This window comes from Erpetoichthys calabaricus, chromosome 7, assembly GCF_900747795.2.
Source record: "Erpetoichthys calabaricus chromosome 7, fErpCal1.3, whole genome shotgun sequence".
NCBI classification, from domain to species: domain Eukaryota; kingdom Metazoa; phylum Chordata; class Cladistia; order Polypteriformes; family Polypteridae; genus Erpetoichthys; species Erpetoichthys calabaricus.
In genome coordinates this window covers 83,681,959-83,708,665 of record NC_041400.2, presented here as the reverse complement: position 1 = coordinate 83,708,665, position 26,707 = coordinate 83,681,959, and the positions used below count along the sequence as shown (strand labels likewise).

At 39.3% G+C, this 26,707-nt stretch overlaps 1 protein-coding gene across 1 annotated transcript in view; it reads left to right on the top strand.

Annotated features, from left to right (window-relative positions):
* LOC114644736 (nucleolar protein 6-like) overlaps positions 1–26,707 on the top strand; it is a 225,268-nt gene that overhangs the window by 180,205 nt on the left and 18,356 nt on the right. The window contains exon 12 of the mRNA XM_051930096.1: positions 3,518–3,718. Coding sequence (XP_051786056.1) covers positions 3,518–3,718 — 201 coding nt within the window. The remainder of the gene's footprint in view (positions 1–3,517; positions 3,719–26,707) is intronic.

Sequence of the window (26,707 nt, the reverse complement as noted above, 5' to 3'; positions counted from 1 at the left end):
TTTTTCAACATTGTGTAAAATAACTTTATAAAGTAACATAAAAGGTTTAAATACTGGTTATCCTTTTACACTAAAATATTACTAAAGAGATACAAAAAAAGTAAAATGCATATGTTGTTTTTTCTTTAAGGAGATTAAATATTACTGAAGAAAGAAAAAAAAAACTAAAACAGCCAAATGGGGCTATGCATACAAACTTAAAAGGTTTAAATAAAACAGAAATATACACTTTTATTTTTACTTGCTTAACTTGTGGAGGGTGTATCCTGTAGCAAAGCCCTAACTTTTTTCGTGAAAGCCCGTTTCAGTCAATAAGTCTTAAAAACAGGTGTAAAGATATTGACAATAAGCTACGCAAACCCACCAAGACATGGAATCGTTTAAATTAAGTATCATTACATCTTCCTTTCTTAAAGAGAAGTAAGGCATTACTTATAAGCTTACATATGTATATATATATATATATATATATATATATATATATATATATATATATATATATATATATATATATATATATAAATATCTATATCTTTATATGTATATCTATCTATATCTATATATATAATATATATATATATATCTATATCTATATCTCTGTCTCTCTCTCTTTATATATATATATATATATATATATATATATATATATATATATATATATATATATTATATATATATATATATATATATATAAATCCCCGCAAAGTACTGCTTTTAAATTTTTATGAAGAAGAAATGCTTTTTAAATTGATGGAAAATATCCCAATAGCAATTTGTTAAGGATCTGTTTTTTTGTGAAGCAGCCTTAACACAGCTTTTCCGCTGTTTTATAAACGAACGCCATATAAGGTCTTCCTTTTTCCTTGCTTCGCCAAGGAAAGAGCCTTTTTATTAAATCCAAGGGTTCTTCGCTTTTTTTTTTGTTTGTTTATTTATTACGATTGTTATAGTTCTGTTTGTATACGACGTTGTCAGTTCAGCACTCAGGTTGTAATATGACCAAGCCGTGCAAGCTTACTGTTAAGAATGCAATGTATAGTTGTACATGAGAAAAGCAATCTTGCCTCAAATCAATGGCAACCTTTTGTAGGTCTATGAACTTATAATAAATAAACGAACCACACGCCGTGGCGCAATTTTAGGGGCTTCGCCTCTAGTGCTGACGTCCGAGGTTCGATTCCCGTATTGGAGTGAAGTGAGTGGGTGGTTACCTACCAGGTAACGCTTATGGTTGGCCAGCAGTCAGGTAACATCAGCCACGGTGCCTTCAGTTGTGAGAAGCAGATCATAGAATGGATGAAAATAGTTTACTGTCAAATAATGCAAAGAGTACACGACACCTGTTTCCCCCTTATTCTTGGCTCATCAGGCGTACACACTCATTGTACTCGCTTACGCTAATCGAACGTCGGACGTCAGCGCTAGAGGGGCTTCGCAGCGGTGAAGTATTGCTTTTAAATTTTAATTAAGAAGAAAAGAAAACCTTTTTAAATTAAGTCTTAAAAGAGGTGTAAAGATATTGACAATAAGCTACGCAAACCCACCAAGACATGCAATCGTTTAAATCAAGGCGCAAGTCGAAAAACACCATCCCATAATATTAGTTAACGATTAACACATTTGTATATGTATTGTAAGCATACAATACAACTGATAATATGTTGCGCTTATTTATCTGGTGTACTGACATTTTTGCGCGTTTAACGGCTGAAATCTAACGTGGTTTGTGCCCTTCAGAATGAAAAGAGTTTGCATTTACCTTTTTAATAAAAGGCGAGCTTTTAAGCCTGAGAAATCACCCCGTAAATGCACACGTTTAATTGCACATGTGTTAATATGTATACTTACACAGTATTAAAAGACACTCAACAATTAACGTAATTTCAGCCTTCTACCTACACGGGAAGTTGGAGAATTAGTGATGAGTGAGTCAGTCAAACAGGTTCCAGTTATGACCATTACGCATAGAATTTCGAAATAAAACCTGCCTAACTTTTGTAAGTAAGCTGTAAGGAATGAGCCTGCCAAATTTCAGACTTCTACCTACATGGGAAGTTGGAGAATTAGTGATCAGTCAGTCAGTCAGTGAGGGCGTTGCCTTTTATTATATAGATATGTATGTATATATGTATATGTATATATATATATGTGTATGTATGTATATGTATATATATGTATATGTGTATATGTATATGTATGTACAGTAATCCCTCGCTATATCGCGCTTCGCCTTTCGCGGCTTCACTCCATCGCGGATTTTATATGTAAGCATATTTAAATATATATCGCGGATTTTTTGCTGGTTCGTGGATTTCTGCGGACAATGGATCTTTTAATTTCTTGTACATGCTTCCTCAGTCGGTTTGCCCAGTTGATTTCATACAAGGGACGCTATTGGCAGATGGCTGAGAAGCTACCCAACTTACTTTTCTCCCTCTCTTGCGCTGAGTTTCTCTGATCCTGACGTAGGGGGATTGAGCAGGGGGGCTGTTCGTAAACCTAGACGATACGGACGCTCGTCCAAATATGCTGAAAGATTATCTTCACGTTGCTACCTTCTGTGCAAGCTGCTTCCTGAAGCGACATGCTGCACAGTGCTTCGCATACTTAAAAGCTCAAAGGGCACGTATTGATTTTTCACTGTTTGTTTTTATCTGTCTCTCTCTCTCTTTCTCTCTGCTCCTGACAGAGGGGGTGTGAGCTGCCGCCTTCAACAGCTTTGTGCCGCGGTGCTTCTCATACTTAAAAGCCAAACAGCCCTATTGATTTGTTTGCTTTTGTCTCTCTCTCTCTCTCTCTCTCTCTCTGACATGTTCTGCTCCTGACTCGCACTCCTTTGAAGAGGAAGATATGTTTGCATTGTTTTAATTGTGAGACGGAACTGTCATCTCTGTCTTGTCATGGAGCACAGTTTAAACTTTTGAAAAAGAGACAAATGTTTGTTTGCAGTGTTTGAATAACGTTCCTGTCTCTCTACAACCTCCTGTGTTTCTGCGCAAATCTGTGACCCAAGCATGACAATATAAAAATAACCATATAAACATATGGTTTCTACTTCGCGGATTTTCTTATTTCGCGGGTGGCTCTGGAACGCAACCCCCGCGATGGAGGAGGGATTACTGTAAATATATCTATATATGTATATGTATGTATATATATCTATATATGTATATGTATGTATATATATCTATATATGTATATGTATGTATATATATCTATATATGTATATGTATGTATATATATCTATATATGTATATGAATGTATATGTATGTATGTGTGTGTATGTATGTTTTTTTTATTTAAAACTTTTAACACCAAGATTATTTCAATTTGCATGTATATAGCACATACTGCACATTACAGTACACTAAATATATTACTCTTTTATATTCTATTAATTATGTGTTACATGGCATACTGTATAGTTGTAGTTTCTTTTTTTTAGTTTAGTTCTTTTTTATTTATGGCACATTAGAAAGAAATCTTAACATCTTAACCTACCTTAATGTTTTACAGGTTGTGTTTCGCTCGCCTTTGAACATCTATGATGTGCTGATTCATTTAAACCCAAAGCGAGTTCCTCGTCAAGCACAGGCCATTGATATGCCAACAGTTACCTTTAGCAGAGGAGCTCTATTTAGTGAAGCTGCGGGCACAAAGGCCTTCATGCCCATTGTGGAATTTGATCCTGTCTCCATATATCTGAAGGAGCTGAGGGTATGTATATTCTCCTAAAAAGGTATTATAGATAGATAGATACTTTATTAATCCCAAGGGGAAATTCACATAGAATGTTCACATTTCTAGAAGGAAGTACAATAATTATATCTGAAATATCATCCCCATGGAGTGTGTCAGGAGATAAAAATGGAAGTAGAAGCATTCTCAGATCTTTACATCATCTGGGGTCTTTTTTATAAAACTTTATGTGGATTGAAGTGTGAAATCGTATACGCCAAAAAACATCCAATTTGTAAAGCCTAGCATATGCACATCTGTGCAATTTCCCCTAACGAGTTAAAAAAAAAAAGCTGCAAAGGATAAAAAACAGCTGTATAAGGTGTATAAGATTAATATCTCCAATGTGAATCGTACGGCATATGAGAACATGAGGACAACAAATAAGAAAGATATTACGGAGGATAAAAGACAGTTGGAGAGGAGTATAGCAGGTAAGGCGAAAAATGACTCTTAAGAGATTCTTTCAGTATGTTAGTCATAAAAGAACATTCAAGAAAGAGGTAAAGTGCATCAGGAACGGTAAAGGGGAATTACAGACACTGTAATAGTGGATGCTCTAAATAAGCATTTGTCTGAGGTCTTCACAAATGAGTAAGTAGATATCTTCCGAGTGGTTAGTGGGACTACTGAGGAGGTACTGATTGATTTGGAAATTATAGAGGGAGAAGTACTGCATGGATTAAATAGGCTGGAATTAAACAAATCTCCATGACCAGATAATATTTACCCTCCTGTTTTTAAGGAGTTTAGCAAGTACATATACTGTATAAACCCTTGACACACATTTTTAGGAAGTCACTGCACACTGGTTAAATTCCAAAGGACTGCAAAATGGCAAATATTCCATTATATAAAAAGAGTGACCGGGCAGATGCAAGCAACTATAGGCCAGTAAGCCTAACGTGCATCACTTGGAAATTAATGAAAGGAATTATTAAGGATAAGGCAGCAAATGCGAAGAACAGGAGTTTTTTCTGTACAGTCAGCATGGGTTCAGAAGAGGGAGGTTGTGTTTTATTAACATGGTGGAATTCTATGAGGAAGCAACAAAAGGATATAATCAAAGTGGAGCTTATATTATTTATATTATTTATCTGGACTTTCAGAAAGCATTTGATAAGGTGCCACCTGAGAGGATGGGCATCAAGCTAAAAGAAGTGGGAGTTCAGGGGTATGTTTTTTGATGGGTTCAGAATTGGCTCAGGCACAGGATGCAAAGGGTGATGCTGCAAGGAACCTTATCAAAATTGGTTGATGTTAGAAGTGGTGTTCCACAGAGTTCAGTGCTAGGACCGCTGCTGTTTTTAAATATATATATATATTCATGGCATTCGTCAAATAAACGAACCACACGCAGTGGCGCAATGCAAGAGGCTTCGCCTCTAACACTGACGTTCGAGGTTCGATTCCCCAAGAGGGGGGTGCAGTGAGTGTGTACGCCTGATGAGCCCAGAATTAGGGCGAAACACGTGTTGCGTACTCTTTGCATTATTTCACAGTAAAACTTTGCAATATATATATATACAGTATATATAAATGATTTGGATAGGAATGTAAGTAAACAGCTGGTTACATTTTGCAGATGATACCAAGATACATGTATTGGCAGATAATCTAGAATCCGTTAAATCATTACAGAAGGGCTTAGGCAGTTTTGTGGCTGCTGAAGTTTAATGTCCGTATATATAAAGTTTAATGTCAGTATATATAAAGTATTACACAAAGGAAGTAAAATTGTTAGGTTTGAGTATACAATGGGAGGTCTGAAAAATCAAGAGTACACTTTGATTTTACAGAAGGATTTAGGAGTCGTAGTGGACTGTATTCTGTCGGCTTCCAGACAGTGTTCAAAAGCTATTAGGAAGCAAACAGAATGTTTGGTTATATAGTACAGTGTGTAGAGTAGAAGTCCATGGAGGAGTACAGTGGATCAATATTATTTTTTTAAAATGAGTTCATCAAGAACAAGAGGACACGGGTGGAAACTTGTTAAGGGTTAATTTCGCACAAGAGTAGATCTTGCCTGAAGAAGCGGCCTGAGTTGCCTCGAAAGCTTGCATATTGTAATCTTTTTAGTTAGCCAATAAAAGGTGTCATTTTCCTTGAGTTTTCACTGCACAAACATTAGGAAGTTTTTCTTTACACTGAGAACCATCGACACTTGGAAAAAGCTACCAAGTAGTGTGGTAGACAGTAAGAATTTTAGGGAATTTCAAAACTAGAATTTTTTTTTTAATAGAATAATTAAGTCTATAGGGCTGGCGAGCTTTGTTGGACTGAATGGCCTGTTCTCATTAAGATTGTTCTGATGTTCTAATGATATTTTTGTCAGTCTCATCATGGAATCACAGTTGACTTGTGTGTTGATGGAATATACCTGCTCATGGTTAACAAAAGCTGCATCATTCTCACATTCTTCCAATGAGTACTTTAAATTGCCACAATTACAATAGGTAAACCAGGCATTATTGCAAATTTTTGTGTACATTCAAACCATATGTGTTGGCCAGTTCCCACTGGTAGGTAGGTACCTGTTGCCAGAAAACCTGGATATGAACAGGTAGAACTCAATTTCAGGCAATCCATCATTCTAATGTCAGGACAAGCTCAGCACATAATTCCAAGAGAATGGCAATTTGAGATCTAAATTGGATTAAAGGCCAGTTATCAAATAAAAGTATGTATATTAATGTAGCCTACAAGTAAAAACTACTCAAATTAATTTTGATTTAAATTAGACAGTAAGATTTTTAATACTGTTTGTTTTTTTATTAATTACATGTACTACTTCCAATCATAGTTAAAAAGTAATTAATCACAAAATAAAACAATTTTAAGCACTGCTTGCTTAAAGGCTAGTGGCTAAACGCTGATTTCATTCAAAGTATAAGCATCTCTGAAACAGGTTACATTGAAGCTTGTGTTCAAACTCGGGGGTTGGATGTCCTCCATTATCTATGACTTTCTTAATGACACTCTTTAAATTAATTCTTGTGAAACTTTGAGAATCTCCATAGTTAATCTCTAGCTGGAAAAACTCTGACATTGTGCTTTAATTGGATGGTAACTTTGCAAATCATAGATAAATATTAAAGATAAACCCTTGTATTTTGAATTCTGAGATTATATGAAGCCAGTTTATTTCAAGGCAGCTAAATTTTATTTATATGTTTTTGTGGTTTTTCAGTACAGTTATTGTAATACCAACATCACTGGAAACTAACTGTTATGCAGGCAAACTAAGTAGAGTAAAACCCCAGTAGTCTTTAGTTTGTATAAGTGTGGCCAAGATAAGCCCATAAAGACTCTTTATTGTATTAAGTCTTACTAGCCAACCCGCGGCGTACCATACGCCGCATAATCATAATCTTTTCTAATGATTTTTAAGCACAGGGAGAAAATTAACATTTGAAAAATCGGTAATGTAATAAATCACCAAGAAAAGTAACATTTCATGTGCCCACTCCCAACTCGTCACCTGAGTCGTTTTCCTCTTTGCACAGTCCACATGCACCTGTGAGTCACGTAGACTTTTCATTGTTGTTTGCAATTTTGGCTGCTTTTCTATATATAATCCACCAAGACACCCGACCATGATATGTACCATGGGGACGATGAGTTTAGGACGGGTGTGTGTACAAAGGGCAGGGACGTAATCAGTACGAGCGTATGACCCGCTAGCCATGTTTTTGAAAGTTTGGCCCTGTGCCTTATTAATTGTCATTGCAAAGGCAAATCTAACAGGAAATTGTCTTCATGTTAAAGTAAAAGGCAAATTATCCGCGACAAACAAACTGTTTTACACGCTGCATACCAACCCGCGGCGTAGTATACGCCGCATAATCATGCCGCTTTTTTAATGTTTTTTAAGCAGAGGGAAAAAAATGAACATTTGCAAAATCCACAACGCTGCTTTCAGTAAGTACAATGCAGGCGCGTTTAATTTGTCGGCCACTTTTTGCCAGCAGTCTTTTCTGGTTTGGGCTGCTTTTACAGTGTTACCGCTTGTGCATATTAAATCTTGAAATCCTTCGAGTAACTAATTAACTAACACCCACCCACCCTGTGTGAAAAAAATGCGCCCGTTCTTTCATCATTTTGTTGCAGCCTATCAAAGACTTGCTGATCATGTTTTCTAGACTCAATATACATTGGCTTTTCACTCAGCGCGAGGGGGCGCATTCATCTCGGATTATTACATCCAGTTAGTCTGCTAGACTAATCTGCTACACGGCTGCGTTTGAATAACCGACTTATCCCGGATGAGTTTCACCGGCATTAATGATTAGGAATCTGGTTGGAACAAAACCCTGCATCCACAGGGGGGGTTCACCAGGACCGAGTTTGGGAAACACTGCTGAACACAGACGAAACCGACTCAGGTGGGGGTGGGCAAAGTAGTTGCAGCTATTGATTATTCAGTGTTGTTTGCCTGGGTGTCTGATCTGCGTTGACTGACATGGCTATTTTCTGCATATCCCATGGTTGTCTTCCGGCAGTGTGAATGCCTCGAGAGACAGGGCGTCCTTGTGTGGTGAGTTGTTGCAGTTTGTGACCACCTCGCCGACGTTATCCCAATATTGGCAAACAAAGCCAACAGCCATGTTGTGAAGTTTGAGAGCAACAGTTTCGTCAATGACATTTTTCCAAAAAAAAACCCGACTGATAGAAACAAACAGTTACCTGATGCAGGAATTTCTATAACATTGAAAGAAGTGTTGTTTCCATGAAATACATTTTAAGCCGTTGCCAACAGCTTGATTTGTACAGCAGCACAGACCAAAATGAGTATGTTGATGATGAGCTGTTCGAGTTGGCGGAGGGGTAGAGTTTCTGGGCGGGGCTTCGTTGTTCGTTTCCCATGGTTTTCGATGGTGGACGTGGTCGGGTGTCGTAACCGAAACGAATAATGAAAAGTCAATGTGGCTCAGAGGTGCATGTGGACTCCTAGCACAGACGAAAGGGACTAACTGGGTGGTCAGTGAGTTTTTGCGTCCGGGCATATGAGCAGGCAGTGTGAATGCCTAGAGAGCGAGGGTAGACGCAGGCCGGGGAAAACGGAGTGTTGGTAAGCGGGGAAACGTCTTCCGTGTTCCTGCAGGACCATCTAAGAAGTCACATGTTTGTCGCGGATGCGGTGGATGCCGGTCGGGGAATAAGGAGTGTTGGTGGGCAGGGAAACGTTTTCCGTGTTCCTGCAGGACCATCTAAGAAGACGCATGTTGTCGCATGTTGTCGCGGATGTATGTAGCGTGTAAAACAGTTTGCTATGGTGCACGTGGTCATGCGTCGTAACCGAAAAGTCAACGTGGCTCAGAGGTGCATGTGTACTGTAGGACAGACGAACATAAATGACGCCGTTTTTTCCGAGTCGTCACGTCCGAGTTGGTGGGCGTGGCTCTGCGAGTTGTCGTATCCAATGGTCTTAGAGTTGGTGGGCGTGGCTCCTTCCTGCGTGCGCCATGGGCGTCTTACTTGTTGGTGGCTTAGTGAATCCATGCCCCTTCTGGCGTGCTTTCCATGGGTGGCTACTTGTCGGCGGCTTAGTGAATTATATATATAGATGGGATTATTCAACTCTATGCATGTGTCTGTGTGTTAAGTAAATCACAAATACTGTAAGGGATGGAGATAAGTTTGTGGGTTGAGGTGAAGGTGAGGTGGGAGAGTTCTAGGAAGATTCCATTCACTTAGGAGTGTTTGTAATAACACTTTACAGATTGTCGGTGTAATGTGCTTAAACCATTGTTTGGGCTCTGCATGGCTCTACTGAGTGAACCACAGAAAACTGGAATGTACAGTGGAACCTTGGATTGCGAGTATAATTCGTTCCAGAAATGTACTTGTAATCGAAAGCACTCATATATCAAAGCGAATTTCCCCATAAGAAATAATGGAAACTCGGATAATTTGTTTCACAACCCACAAAGATTTAAATAAAAATGATCAATACAAAATATAAAATAAAAAAAAATGCATCAAACAAAATAACTTGCACTTTACCTTTGAAAAGAATCGTGGCTGGTGTGAGGGGAAGAGGAGGAGGATTATTGTGTAGGATGACTTTCACTACAACTCACAGAATCGCAAGAGAAGCAACTTTTCTACATCTTCCAGAACAATTAGCTGTTGCTTTGATACTTTCGTGACTCCTTTTGCTGCAACTAGCCCCCTTATTTCTTCTCTCTTCTTTCTTCTTTTTTCGGCTGCTCCCGTTAGGGGTTGCCACAGCGGATCATCTTCTTCCATACCTTTCTGTCCTCTGTATCTTGTTCTGTTACACCCATCACCTGCATGTTAACAACAACATTTATTTATATAGCACATTTTCATACAAAAAGTAGCTCAAAGTGCTTTGCATAATGAAGAAAAGAAAAATAAAAGACAAAATAAGAAATTAAAATGAGACAACATTAGTTAACATAGAAAAAGAGTAAGGTCCGATGGCCGGGGGGGACAGAAAAAAAAAAAAAAAAAAACTCCAGACGGCTGGAGAAAAAAAATAAAATCTGCAGGGGTTCCAGGCCACGAAACCGCTCATTCCCTTCTGGGCATTCTACCTAACATAAATGAAATAGTCCTCTTTGTATTTAGGGTTCTCATGGAAGGACTTGATGATGATGGTCATGCAGACTTCTGGCTTTTAATCCATCACTGTTGGAACATCACGGTGCTTTGAGTAGATGGTGCCACCACCAAAAGGACACCGGAAAAGGAAACAGAAGAGAAGAGTAGGGGTTAGTACAGATTTTAGAGCCACCATGAATAGTTATTATAATGAATTGGATATACAGAGTATCAGGATTAAATTAAATTAAAGTGAAGTTATAAGAAAGCCATGTTAAAATAATGTGTTTTCAGCAGTTTTTTTTAAAGTGCTCCACTGTATTAGCCTGGCAAATTCCAATTGGCAGGCTATTCCAGATTTTAGGTGCATAACCTCACCACTTCTTTTAAGTTTTGCTCTTGGAATGCTAAGGAGACACTCATTTGAGGATCTGAGGTTACGATTTGGAATATAAGATGTAAGACATTCCGATATATAAGATGGGGAGAGATTATTTAAGGCTTTATAAACCATAAGCAGAATTTTAAAGTCAATCCTGAATGACACAGGTAAACAGTGTAGTGACATCAAAACTGGAGAGATGTGCTTGGATTTTCTTTTCCTGGTTAGGATTCTAGCAGCTGCATTCTGCACTAGTTGCAAAGGATTTATGTCTTTTTTGGGTATTCCTGAGAGGATTGCGTTACAGTAATTTCTCAGCATCTTTCAATGATATAAGAGGTCTAACTTTTGCTATGTTTCTTAAGTGAAAAAATGCTGTCCTAGTGATCTGATTAATATGCAATTTAAAATTCAGATTACAGTCAACAGTTACCCCTAAGCTTTTTACATCCGTCTTGACTTTTAATCCTAATGTATCCAGTTTATTTCTAATAGCCTCATTGTATCCATTATTGCCAATCACTAAGTTTTCTCTTTATTTAGCTTGAGAAAGTTACTATTCATCCATTCAGAAATACAAGTCAGACATTGTGTTAGTGAAACAAGAGAATCGGGGTCATCAGGTGCTATTGATAAATACAGCCGTGTGTCATCAGCATAGCTGTGGTAGCTCACGTTGTGCCCTGAGATAATCTGACCTAACGGAAGCATGTAGATTAAGAAAAGCAGCGGACCCAGGATAGAGCCTTGTGGAACACCATATAGGATGTCATGTGTCTTTGAGTTGTAATTACCACAAATAACAAAGAATTTTCTCCCTGCCAGGTAGGATTCAAACCAATTTAAGACACTGCCAGAGAGGCCCACCCATTGACTAAGGCGATTTCTAAGAATATTATGATCAATGGTGTCAAATGCGGCTCTCAGATCTAAGAGGATGAGAACAGATAAATGGCCTCTGTCTGCATTTACCCGCAAGTCATTTTACTACTTTAACGAGTGCAGTTTCTGTGCTGTGATTTGTTCTAAAACCTGACTGAAATTTATCAAGAATAGTATGTTTATTGAGGTGGTCATTTAACTGCATAATGACTGCCTTCTCTAGAATTTTACTTAAGAAAGGCAGATTAGAGATGGGTCTAAAATTTTCAAGTGCAGAGGGGTCAAGATTATTTTTCTTAAGTAGGGGTTTAACTACAGCAGTTTTAGACAGTCTGGGAAGAGACCCGTATATAATGACGAATTTACTATGTCAAGAATATCTATTAGCACGCCTGATACTTCTTTGAAAAAATTTGTTGGTATTGGGTCAAGGACGCAGGTGTAGGGTTTCAGTTGAGAAATTATTTTATGTAAATCCGGTAACTCTATCCTAGTGAAAGAGTTTAATTTGTTTATAACAGAATACTGGGGTTTAGGAGGATCCTTAGTGTTGGGGAGATATACTATGTTATTTCTAATATCATTAATTTTTTGATTGAAAAATACAGCAATAGCCTCACAGGTTTTACTGGAAGTACTTAGGAGGCATTCCTTTGAGTTACCTGGGTTTAGCAGACGATCAATCGTCTAGAATAAGACTCTGGGATTACTAGCATCTATACTAATAAAAGGCAAAGCCCTAACTGACTGACTCATCACTAATTCTCCAACTTCCCGTGTAGGTGGAAGGCTGAAATTTGGCAGGCTCATTCCTTACAGCTTACTTACAAAAGTTAGGCAGGTTTCATTTCGAAATTCAAAGCGTAACGGTCAACCTGGAACCTCTTTTTTGTCCATATACTGTAAAGGACTGCAGCTCGCTGGCCGTGGGAGGTGGAGTTGCGTATCGTGTCATCACGCCTCTCACGTAATCACTTGAACTGACTGTGAACGCAGTACGTGCAAAACAAGGAAGAGCCCCAAAGAGCACTGAAGAAAACATTCATTACACAATTGAGAAGGCAGCGAAACAATAAGAAGCGAAGCACGGTGTAAACCGTAAGTTAAAATTAAGATTATAGAAACGCTCCCGCTGCCGCTTGCAATACCATATTCACGAGATACAAGTTTATATATATATATGTATATATATATATATATATATATATATATATATATATATATATATATATATATATATGTGTAGATATGTGTAGATATGTTGGCCAGCAAGTCAGCTAACATTCGCCACAGTTCCTTCAGTTGTGAGAAGCAGATCATAGAATGGTTGAAAATAGTTTACTGTCAAATAATACAAAGAGTACGCGACACGTGTTTCGCCCCAATTCTTGGCTCATCAGGCATACACACTCACTGCACTCCCTTACGGGAATCGAACCTAACATTGCGCCACGGCGTGTGGTTCGTTCGTTTGACAGCATGTAGATCTGGGTAATTACATTCACGGCATTCGTAGTCTGAATCACAATCTGATTGTATGGGTGGTTACCTACCAGGTAACGCTTGCGAACAAGCCAGTTTCCCTTTCGGTTTGTGCGCCGCACGTGTTGCATTGTTCTCCGTGCGTGCGTGCTTTCGCTGTGAAGTCTTTGTGCTCTATTTCATTTCCCTTATGGTTCGTATGCGTCGATTACTGTATTTAAGCACGTGTTCAGCCTCTCCCTGTTCATTGTTCTCAGTCAGAGTGCGTGCTTTACCTGTGAACTCTTTGTGCTCTACAGTATTTCGTGTGCTTTTGCAGTTAACCATGGCTTCTAAGCAAGTGAAGAATGGTGAGAAGAAAGTGTTGCAATGTTATTTTTCTCTTTTTTTCAAATGTTCCTTTTTTTCCCCCGTGCTTAAAACTCATTTAAAAAGCGTGTTTAATGCGATCGGGTTGTAATGCTATTAGCCTGAACTCCTTAAACGTTACTGTCTTGGTTGGCTTTTAAATAAAGTTCGGATTTGTTCAAATGTTCCTTTTTTTCCCCTGTGCTTAAAACTCATTTAAAAAAAAAAAAAAAAGCGTTTATACAACGATTGGATTGTAAGGCTACAGCCGAACTGCTGCAATGTCACAGAGAGAGAGAGAGAGCTCATGTGCTGCTGAGAGAGGGAGGAGGGAGGCTCACGCGCTGCAGAGAGAGAGAGAGCCTGCGTGTGCAGCTGAGGAGGGAGGATGGGGGCTCACGCGCTGCAGAGAGAGAGAGCCTGTGTGTGCAGCTGAGGAAAGAGCCTGGGTTTTTGTGTCAGTGTTATTCAATGTTTTTACATTAGTTTACTATTACACTGTGCATTCTATGGTGTAATTAACTATATTTGTGCTTAAAAAATCTTTAAAAAAAATATATTTACATACAGTTCGTACGGTCTGGAACTGATTAATTGTATTTACATGTAATCCTATGGCGGAAATTGCTTCGGTTCATGACCAAATTGGTTTACGACCAGAGGTTTGGAACGAATTATGGCCGTGAACCGAGGTTCCAATGTATGTATATATATGTGTCTGTGTGTGTGTGTGTATGTATGTGTGTATATATATATATATATATATATATATATATATATATATAATATGTATGTATGTGTGTGTGTGTATATATGTTGATATGTGTATATATATATGTGTATATGTAGATATGTATATATATGTGTATATGTAGATATGTATATATATGTGTATATGTAGATATATGTTTGTGTGTCTGTGTGTGTGTGTATAATATATATATATATATATATATATATATATATACAGTGGTGTGAAAAACTATTTGCCCCCTTCCTGATTTCTTATTCTTTTGCATGTTTGTCACACAAAATGTTTCTGATCATCAAACACATTTAACCATTAGTCAAATATAACACAAGTAAACACAAAATGCAGTTTTTAAATGGTGGTTTTTATTATTTAGGGAGAAAAAAAATCCAAACCTACATGGCCCTGTGTGAAAAAGTAATTGCCCCTTTGTTAAAAAATAACCTAACTGTGGTGTATCACACCTGAGTTCAATTTCCGTAGCCACCCCCAGGCCTGATTACTGCCACACCTGTTTTCAATCAAGAAATCACTTAAATAGGAGCTGCCTGACACAGAGAAGTAGACCAAAAGCACCTCAAAAGCTAGACATCATGCCAAGATCCAAAGAAATTCAGGAACAAATGAGAACAGAAGTAATTGAGATCTATTAGTCTGGTAAAGGTTATAAAGCCATTTCTAAAGCTTTGGGACTCCAGCGAACCACAGTGAGAGCCATTATCCACAAATGGCAAAAACATGGAACAGTGGTGAACCTTCCCAGGAGTGGCCGGCCGACCAAAATTACCCCAAGAGCGCAGAGACGACTCATCCGAGAGGTCACAAAAGACCCCAGGACAATGTCTAAAGAACTGCAGGCCTCACTTGCCTCAATTAAGGTCAGTGTTCACGACTCCACCATAAGAAAGAGACTGGGCAAAAACGGCCTGCATGGCAGATGTCCAAGACGCAAACCACTGTTAAGCAAAAAGAACATTAGGGCTCGTCTCAATTTTGCTAAGAAACATCTCAATGATTGCCAAGACTTTTGGGAAAATACCTTGTGGACTGATGAGACAAAAGTTGAACTTTTTGGAAGGCAAATGTCCCGTTACATCTGGCGTAAAAGGAACACAGCATTTCAGAAAAAGAACATCATACCAACAGTAAAATATGGTGGTGGTAGTGTGATGGTCTGGGGTTGTTTTGCTGCTTCAGGACCTGGAAGGCTTGCTGTGATAGATGGAACCATGAATTCTACTGTCTACCAAAAAATCCTGAAGGAGAATGTCCGGCCATCTGTTTGTCAACTCAAGCTGAAGCGATCTTGGGTGCTGCAACAGGACAATGACCCAAAACACACCAGCAAATCCACCTCTGAATGGCTGAAGAAAAACAAAATGAAGACTTTGGAGTGGCCTAGTCAAAGTCCTGACCTGAATCCAATTGAGATGCTATGGCATGACCTTAAAAAGGTGGTTCATGCTAGAAAACCCTCAAATAAAGCTGAATTACAACAATTTTGCAAAGATGAGTGGGCCAAAATTCCTCCAGAGCGCTGTAAAAGACTCATTGCAAGTTATCGCAAACGCTTGATTGCAGTTATTGCTGCTAAGGGTGGCCCAACCAGTTATTAGGTTCAGGGGGCAATTACTTTTTCACACAGGGCCATGTAGGTTTGGATTTTTTTTTCTCCCTAAATAATAAAAACCACCATTTACAAACTGCATTTTGTGTTTACTTGTGTTATATTTGACTAATGGTTAAATGTGTTTGATGATCAGAAACATTTTGTGTGACAAACATGCAAAAGAATAAGAAATCAGGAAGGGGGCAAATAGTTTTTCACACCACTGTATATATATGTGTGACAGCAACACTCATAAAAATGACAACACAATTACATTGACAATCATGTTACGTTATTTTTAAAATGTTTCCTTTTCTTTTTCATATCCTCTTTAACACACTACTTCTCCGCTGCGAAGCGCGGGTATTTTGCTAGTTATTTATAATCTTAGAGAAATGGCAGCGCCTCTCAAGACGGACTGTGGTGTTGTATTCTGTTATTTTAACTTTTAATATTTCATAGTGGATAGTTAGTTTAGTCTTCCTCCATTTACGCTCAGCTCTACGGCATGTTCTCTTTAAATCAGACACTCTTTGGGTCTTCCATGGTATAACAATGCTAGAAGATTTTTTAACTGTCTTTACAGATGCAACTATGTCAACAGCAGCTCTCACTTTAGTATTAAATCTTTCCACCTTATTATTTACATTATCCTTGCTATTATATTTAGCACTATAAACGGACTGATTGGTTAGAATGTTTGTACGTTTTAAAGCTGCTGATCAGTCAGAGAAGCATTTTTTAACAATATGCTTCTCATGAGTACTTTCTATCATTATTTCTATATTAAAAAGTAGAAGAAAATGGTCTGATAGACCCGTATCAATGACCTGCTTTATATCAACTTTTAGTCCTTTAGTAATCACTAAGTCTAACGTATGACCTGCTTTATGTGTTTGCTGATTAATGAGCTGTCTCAAATCAAAAGAGTCCAGGAGGTTCATAAATTCTTTTACTTTTTGGTCACACTGATTATCTATATGAAAATTAAAGTCGCCGACTATTAAGAGTGTGTTTTAGTTCGTAATTAAAATTGACATTAAGTCAGAGAATTCCTCAAAGAAAGATGCGTTGAATTTAGGAGGTCTATACACGGCTAATACTAGAACGTGAGAATCTCCATGAATAACAACGGCGAGATACTCAAAGGACTTGACTTTACCAAAACTGACATCTTTACACTTTAAATGGCTCAAGTAAATGTTTGCTAGGCCACCACCTCTCTTTCCTTGGCGATCCGCACGAGTAAAACTGTAATCCGGAGGCGCAGATTCGATTAAAACAGCTGCGCCATCTGAGCTAAGCCACGTTTCACTTAGTGCAATAAAATCTATTTTTCTATCACTAATAAGATCGTTGATAAAAAACGTCTTGTTAGTTAAAGCTCTAACGTTTAATAGTGCCATATTTAATGTTTCAGAGGGGCAGAGATGAATACTATGTGCGTTATTGATATTTGGAACAGGAACTAAGTTATTTTTATTAACGCCGCTCTGTGTGTATTTTTTGTTTAATCAATAGTCTGTTTTTATAGTTTTAATACATTGTTCATCTAAAGTAGTAATTTTAATTAAATTATTGGTGTTTATGCCGTATTGCCTAGATTTTCTACGTGCATTGAGATGGGTTATTAGAGTATTAATGTTGTGCACTTTTACGGAAGATTTTATTAAACAATTATCATGTCCTAGCACAGCAGTAGTATTTCGGAAGGGGTTAAGAGTAGAGATAGATAGTCAACATAAACAAATTACCTTAGATATGCTTTTGGAGAGGACCCGGGTGCCAAAACTGTTTGGATGCAGGCCATCTCTCTTGAAGAAACATGGCCTTTCCCAAAAGAGGTCCCAGTTGTTGATGAATCCAATGTCTTGATTCTTGCAGAAGCCCTGCAGCCAGTTGTTTAATCCTAGCAGACGACTGTAGTACTCATTTGATCGTCTGACGAGAGGTAGTGGACCCGAAATGAAGATCTTTGCCAATGGGGTCCTCTCCTTCATGTCTTTAATTAGTGCTGCGAAGTCAGGCTTGAGGATTTCCGACTGTCGGTGCCTTATGTCATTCACGCCGGTATGCAAAACAATCGCTCCAACTGCCCTCTTCTTGTGCTTCTCGTAGATTGCCGACGCACGTCTCATCACATCTCGGACACGAGCACCGGGAAAACAAGAAACAAACGATTTTCGATTACGGCATGAGATATTGAGGTTTCTAACAATAGAATCACCTACCACTATTACATCACCAGGGGCTGAAGGCAAACTGGGGACATGGAGAGGGTCGAACCGGTTCTGAGTCGAGATGCTCGCTTGTGTCGAGGGAGGTGTTCTAGCATTGAACCCTCGCCTGCATGGCTGAAATATGCCGAGGTCTTCATCGGTGTCATTGTTGCTCCTACGAGGCGCGGGGGTGAAGTTTACTTGAGCGGCACAACGCGGGGTTGATGTTACGCCGATTACAGATGGCGAGGACGGTTTATCCAGCAGCCGAGCCTTCGGATCCCTAAGGTATCTTCGTCTGGATAGGACTTTTCTGAATCTGTTCGTCGAGTGCCTGAGTTCTTCTACGACGCTCTCTTTCACCACATCCATAAACCTTCTCTGGGGCCTTCCTCTTTTTCTCTTGCCTAGCAGCTCTATCCTTAGCATCCTTCTCCCAATATGCTCAGCATCTCTCCTCTGCACATGTCCAAACCAACGCAATCTCGCCTCTCTGTCTTTGTCTCCCAACCGTCCAACTTGAGCTGACCCTCTAATGTACTCATTTCTAATCCTGTCCATCCTCGTCACACCCAGTGCAAATCTTTGCATCTTTAATTCTGCCACCTCCAGCTCTGTCTCCTGCTTTCTGGTCAGTGTCACCGTCTCCAACCCATATAACATAGCTGGTGTCACTACCGTCCTGTAGACCTTCCCTTTTACTCTTGCTGATATCCGTCTGTCACAAATCACTCCTGACACTCTTCTCCACCCATACCACCCTGCCTGCACTATTTTTTTCACCTCTCTTCCACAATCCCCATTACTCTGTACTGTTGATCCCAAGTATTTAAACTCATCCACCTTCGCCAACTCTACTGCTTGCATCCACACCATTCCACTGACCTCCCTCTCATTTACGCACATGTATTCTGTCTTGTTCCTACTGACCTTCATTCCTCTACTCTCTAGAGCATATCTCCACCTCTCCAGGGTCTCCTCAACCTGCTATTGCTACAGATCACAATGTCATCAGCAAATATCTTAGTCCATGGAGACTCCTGTCTAATCTCATCTGTCAACCTATCACCATTGCAAATAAGAAAGGGCTCAGAGCCGATCCCTGATGTAATCCCACCTCCACCTTGAATGTATCCATCATTCCTTCCGCAGACCTCACCACAGTCATACTTCCCTCGTACATATCCTGTACAACTTTTACATACTTCTCTGCCACTCTCGACTTCCTTATACAATACCACAACTCCTCTCAAGGCACCCTGTCATATGCTTTCTCCAGGTCCACAAAGATGCAATGCAACTCCTTCTGGCCTTCTCTATACTTCTCCATCAATACACTCAGAGCAAACATTGCATCTGTGGTGCACTTTCTTGGCATTAAACCATACTGCTGCTCACTAATCATCACCTCACTTCTTAACCTAGCTTCCACTACTCTATCCCATAACTTCATGCTGTGGCTCATCAATTTTATCCCCCTATAGTTACTACAGTCCTGCACATCCCCCTTATTCTTAAATATCGGCACCAGTACACTTCTTTTCCACTCCTCAAGCATCCTCTCACTTTCCAAGATTCCATTAAACAATCTGGTTAAAAACTCCACTGCCATCTCTCCTAAACACCTCCATGCTTCCACAGGTATGTCATCTGGACTAACGACTTTTCCATTCTTCATAGCTGTTCTTACTTCCTCCTTGCTAATCCGTTGCACTTCCTGATTCACTATCTCCACATCATCCAACCTGTTCTCTCTCTCGTTCTCTTCATTCATAAGCCTCTCAAAGTACTCTTTCCATCTGTTCAACACACTCTCCTCGCTTGTGAGTACGTTTCCATCTTTATCCTTTATTACCCTAACCTGCTGCACATCTTTCCCAGCTTAGTCCCTCTGTCTAACCAGTCGGTACAGGTCCTTTTCTCCCTCCTTAGTGTCCAAATTCTCATGCAACTCATCATACGCTTTTTCTTTAGCTTTCGCCACCTCTCTCTTCATCTTGCACCTTATCTCCTTGTACTGTTGTCTACTTTCTGCATCTCTCTGACTATCCCACTTCTTCTTTACCATCCTTTTCCTCTGTATACTTTCCTGTACTTCCCCATTCCGCCACCAGGTTTCGTTTTCCTCCTTCCTCTGTGCAGATGTCACACCAAGCACCCTTCTAGCTGTCACCCTTACTACATCTGTTGTAGTTTCCCAGCTGTCTGGTAATTCTTCACTACCAACCAATGCCTGTCTCACCTTCTCCCTAAACTCAACCTTGCAGTGTTCCTTTTTCACTTCCACCATTTGATCCTTGGCTCTGCCCTCACTCTCTTCCTCTTCTTGATCTCCAACATCATCCTACAGGCCACCATCCTATGCTGCTTAACTTCACTTTCCCCTGCCACTACTTCGCAGTCGTCAATCTCCTTCAGATTGACTCTTCTGCATAGGATGTAATCTACCTGTTTGCATCTTCCTCCACTCTTGTACATCATCCTATGTTCGTCCCACTTCTTAAAATATGTATTCACCACAGCCATGTCCATCCTTTTGGTAAAATCCACTATCCTCTGACCTTCTTCATTCCTCTCCTTGACACCATACCTACCCATCACCTCCTCGCCTCCTGTGTTCCTTTCACCAATATGTCCATTGAAATCCACTCCAAATCACCACTTTCTGTCCCTTGGGTACACTGTTCATCACTTCATCCAACTCACTCCAAAAATTTTCTTTCTCATCCATTGCACACCCAACCTGCAGGGCATATGCACTAACAACATTCATCATCACACCTCCAATTTCCAGCTTTATAATCATTACTCTGTCTGACACTCTTTTCATCTCCAGAACACTCTTGACATACTGTTCCTTCAGAATAACCCCTTCTCCATTTCTCCTCCTATCTACACCATGATAGAACAATTTGAATCCACCTCCAATCCACCTGGCCTTACGCCCCTTCCATTTAGTCTCTTGCACGCACAATATATCAACCTTCCTACTCTCCATCATATCGGCTAACTCTCTCCCCTTACCAGTCATACTGCCATCATTCAAAGTTCCTACCCTCAGTTCCACTCTCTTTACCTTCCTCCTCCCTCCGGACACATCTCCCCCCTCTTCTTCTCCTTCTTCTTCGGCCAACAGTAGCCCAATTTCCGCCAGCACCCTCTTGACTAACAGTATTTGTGGCGGTCGTTGTTAACCCGGGACTCAAGCGATCCGGTATGGAGATTTGTATTGTTGTCCGCATATTGATTTGGCAAAATTTTACACCGGATGCCCTTCCTGACTTAACCCTCCCCACTAATCCAGGCTTGGGATCGGCACGAAGAAACACACTGGTTTGTGGACCCCTTGTGGCTGGGTTATTTCTTCTCTCTTCTTTAATATTGTGCAAATTGTCAACATAGACTTCTTATAAAATCGTGCAAAGTCGGCCACTTGCATACCTCATTCATGCTTCTCAATGATTTCCTTCTTAACTTCCACTGTAATCATCTCCTTCATCTTACCACCTTCCTTTTCAACCTTTTTCTTCATGGGGGCCATTTTCACATACACACTAACAGTATATGCTAGCACGGATGTTGACTGTACGAGTGAGCCACAATCCTGCAGTGAGAGAGAGAGAAGTTGTGATCATATAAGGCTCGGCAGACAAAGCGTATGCATACTACTCATATTGCAAGACTTCGCTCGTTCAAGTCAAAATTTATTAAAATTTCTAGTTCGTCTTGCAAAACACTCGCAGACCTACAAGTTATTTGCAATCCAAGGTTCCACTGTAATGTCAATAGCCTAAACTCAATTAATATTGGAGAATAACAGCAAATAGTGCCTAGACAGAGAGAGAGAGAATAGGTAACAGGTGAAACTTAAGTGATTTTTCAATAAACAACATTCTGTTCAGATGTGCAAAATATAGTGAATCTCTTTATCAATGCCTCAAATAAGTTTTATTTTCGAAAATAATTTATCATTTTTGTTCAGTGTGACTGGTAAATTGTGTCAGTTGTTGCAATGTGTTTGTTCTTCAGGTTTTTATATTATATACAATAAATGCAAAAAAATCCTGCTTCAGACAAATGTACAACCCAGAATTGGTTAGCTGAGTGTACTGCTGGATCAGTAGCTGTGCACATCCTTTGAGCTCAATCAAGATATCTAACATGTTGTTATGTCACTTGTGAAATGTGTGTAATGTGCTAAGGGATCCTCTATATCAAATAAAGCTGCCTAGTGTCCTGGAGACAAGTAATGAAATATAGAAAGAGGTCCTTGAATCCCCTAATAAAACTTGTGGACCCCCTGAAAGTCAAAAAGGGATGCGAGGTCCCTAAAAAAAAAAACGAAAGGCATATTATAATGGTATGAATACTGACTGCCCATTACTACATTTGCAAGAAAATGTTTTAGCAGAGTACAGAGAGCTCCTCACAGGTTGAGCTGGAGGGTTCCTTAGGCAGGTTGGCAGAATGAATGTGCGTAGCAGCAGGCTGGATGGGACAAGATTTATGACTGTCAGGAACTAAAGTGCATCTTGTAATTCAAGAAAGAGAATGGAGACATTCATAGGAATTGAATAAATCAAAACCACAGATAAGTATTATTGCTTGGCTTTATGGGGTATCATCTTGGCTATTTTAAACAGTGTAATGGTGATTGCTGATCCCGTTAACAGTGTGAGTTTAGCCTGTGTCTTGTTCGTAGTACATATCCTTTTTCGAGACAATTCCTGTGTCACCAAACAAACAGGAAAAGTGAAATCATCAATCACATTAGGCTCGTAGAGAGTAGTGTATATTGTTGTTTAATGAGCAAGCCTGTTATTGAGATGAATTTGTGGCAGCAGACATTAATTCCAAGCAGTCAGCTGTATTGCACAGAGAATGAGAAGCGGTGCGCTATGTAAATGAAGATGGTGTTCATATTGAAATGGTGAGAGCAAAGCCGTCTCAATCTTTGACCGGCCACGCCACAATTTGTATATGTGTTGAAGAATGGCATTTTCATGTGATCCTTGAGTGCTTTTTTGCATACTGTATAATACAAAATTAGTAAAAGAACAATAAATGAGTAGGTGCAGAGTATAATAAACAGTAAAGGTGACTTGGAATGTACAGACAGTGGAATAGCAAATTCTTTGAACTTGCACTTCATTGAAGTTTATACATTTGTGGAAGTCGATAATCTCCTAAAACTACCTGGGATTACTAAAGAGGTACACACTGGGAAGGTTTCTAAAGACTGTGGCTAGGGTTGCCAGATTAGAAATACGGGACACTCTTAAAAATCTCTCTCTATATTACTATATATATATATAATACACATATATACACACCCTACACCCTACCCTGCCCCCTACACACCCAAACCAATATTTTATATAAAAATAGAGACGCAAGTTAAAAACATAAAGCAAAGATTTTAATGGGGTTATGAGGAAAACAAAAGTAGAATCATTTGAAAATTATTTACTGAAAGTGCAATTACATACACCTCAGTTTGCTTCAAAATAGGTTCTGCCTTGTTTGATAAATGTCCATTTGCTGTAATATTCATCACGGAATTTACACTTATGTTTTGGCATCTCGGGATGGATGGATTAGTTTTTAAGTTAGAAAAAAAGTGGGCCATGGCAAGTAGTAACAACTCAATTTGTTGACACTATGTTGCAATGCTGATACAGAACTGTGCGGCTGGATAGCAAAATGGTTACAGTGTCACTGTCCGCAGCCAACCATAGCAACTGAACAAGTTGCAAGCAGGCAGCAAACACTAGTTGCCTCGTTACATTTGGGTTATTTTCATCAAGAGAATCTGAGAAAAGAAAGTATAATTACTTATATTTTTACTACATTCTTACGGTACTTAGTTGTAACTATATATTTTTATTACGAAATTTGAAAATGAACTAAATACGGGACATTTGGGTGTCCCTGAAAGGTCAATACGGAACAGGGGACAAAATTATCAAATATGGGACATGTCCCGTATATAAGGGACGTCTGGCAACCCTACCCGTGGCATAAAAGGGGTAATCAGAATGATCTACTGCAGGCATGTCAAACACGCGGCCCGCATGACAGATCCAAGTTAGCACTAAACTTGTACAAAATGATTACTATCGTTTGTGATTGAATCATTCCGCATCTTCGGCGTTACTTATTGACTTTTCTTACTTCTGCCTTCTGACAAAAGCACATTTTCCCATGGCATTACGGTACCGGAAACGTCATCTGCTAGTATAGCCACGAGCCTTGTCCAAAGTTAATGAGCCGCGACTTCGCAACTGAAGTGCTAGGCCGCAGCAGGGGCGGCCTTAGGCATGTGCAAACTGTACACCTGCACAGGGCTGCAATGCTAATATATATTGAATATAAAACAGAAAGAGAAAATAACGTCACAGCTGACAGCAATGTGGCCGAAAAACATTGTGTTTCTTGTTAATTATTACGCTGTATTTACTAATGTCGCTCGAGTCGGAGCAGTAAGCTATATGTAGTATTATAACGTTCTGCTGTAATGAGAACATCATGGGCCGCCACTTGGTTTTCAAGTTACGGACACGCGCATATAGAAGCGTGTCATGAGAATGAGGCGGCTATGCAGTGTCCGCAATGGACGTGGCCATCCGCCGTGCATAAGATACTATATTGACATTGGCGGGCAAAGGGGCCACCAATTCTTTCTCTGCCCAGGTCCGCCTAGAGCCGCTCCTGGCAGGCTGCACTACTGGCTGGGCTGCTGAGACTGGCCACTGCGTAGAACTGACCATCACGAGTAGTAATAGCCCGCATATTTTCACGTTTTTTTGCTCTAGTTTTATGTAATTTTGTGCTAGCATTGTAACAAACAGTTAGTGCAGACTACAGCTGAAGATCTGAAGTGGACGCGAGAAGTTAGTGAGTTGTTTATTAACAAATTTTTGTGATTTTGAGTTTGTAAAATTAGTGTAGGTCAGGGGGCTTTTTGCATATTGGCTTATTTTACAATATAATCTTTGAAGTAAACTTATTAAAGTAAAATTTGATTTTTGGATGATTTGTTTTCCAACTTGAATTACTGAGCAATGAATTCAGTGAGCGTTTTCGTAATTTCAGTTCACACGAACAGGACTTTACGCTGTTTATGTCACCATACTCTTAAAACGTTGAGAATGCACCTGAGGATATCCAAATGGAATTGATTGAACTGCAGTCAGATTCTATTCTGAAGGCAAAATACAACAAAGTTGGTGTGCCAGGCTTGTATGCTTACCTGCCACCCTCGTATGTGCAGATCCGTAAGTTGGCATCGAGAGTACTGTCTATGTTCAGAAGCACTTACCTTTATGAGCAATTGTTTTCATTAATGAAAGCTACCAAAACTCCACATCGCTGAAGACTTACCGTCAAGCACCTTTAATCCCTCATAAAAGTTGCAGCTGCACAAGATTTCAAGCCTGATATTGACAAACTGGTTGCTAACAAGATATGCCAAGTGTCGGGACAAAAGAAATAGATCTCACACTGTAAGACTCCTATACAAGTAATAAATATAATATAATGAATATAATATAATAATATAAGGACCTAGCTAAGACTCTAATTGTTCGCTGTTGTACGGAGATTGTATGGAAATAAATTGCTTTTCTTTAAACTTTTAAGTGTTACATTTTTTAAAGTTTTCAGTATGTTACAGTGCGGCCCGCTGATGCACGTATGGCAGTCGAAGCGTCCCACCAATGGTAGTGAGTTTGACATGCCTGATCTACTGTATGTAACTATAAGCCGGTAAGCTTAACATGCATCACAGGTAAATGAATTGAACCAATTATCAAGTAAAAGATTGAGCAGCACCTGTCTAGAACAGGTGTATTAGCAAATACTTTACATGATTCCAAATGAAGAAGGTCGTCTTTCACTAATACAGTGCCCTCCATCTTGCTTGGCACAAAGACATATTTTTCTTTGATTTACCCCTGTGCTCCACAGTTTAAAATTAGAAATAAAAAATTTCAGATTAAAATGCACATTGCAGACAATTCAGGGGTGTTTTCATACATTTTGGTCACATCATGTAGAATGTACAACACTTTTCTTACATGCTCCTCCCATTTCAGAAAATGATAATGTTTGAGACATCTTCACTTGTGATGTTTTGCCAAGATTCTAATGCAGACATCTTCAGCTCCTGCTTGTTTTGGGAGCTTGTCCCCTTACATTTTCTCTTAAGCATATGGAAGGCATGCATAATTTAAACCAGGTGACTGGCCCATTCAAGAATTTTCTATTTTTTAGCTTTGAAAAACTCCTGCGTTGCCATAGAAGTATGCTTGAGATCATTATCTTGTTGTAGGATAAAGCCTCATCCAGTGAGTTTGGAGGCATTTACTGGACCTTGAGCATATGTTTCTATATACCTCAGAATTCATTGTACAACTGCCATCAGCAATTACACCATCAATGAAGAAAAGTCTGTCGGTACCAGTGGCAGCCATACATGTCCAATTCATAACACCTCCACCATCATGCTTAACAAATGAGGTGATATACTTTGGATCTTGGCCGGTTTCTTTTTTGTCTATACACAATTTGCTCTTGCCATCACTCTGATACAAGTTAATCTTTGTCTTATATGAGACCTTTTTCCAGAATTCTACAGGCTCTATTAAGTACTTTTTCACAAACTGTAATTTGCCCATCCTGTTTTTGTGGATAACTTGTGGTTTGCATCTTGCAGTGTGGCTTC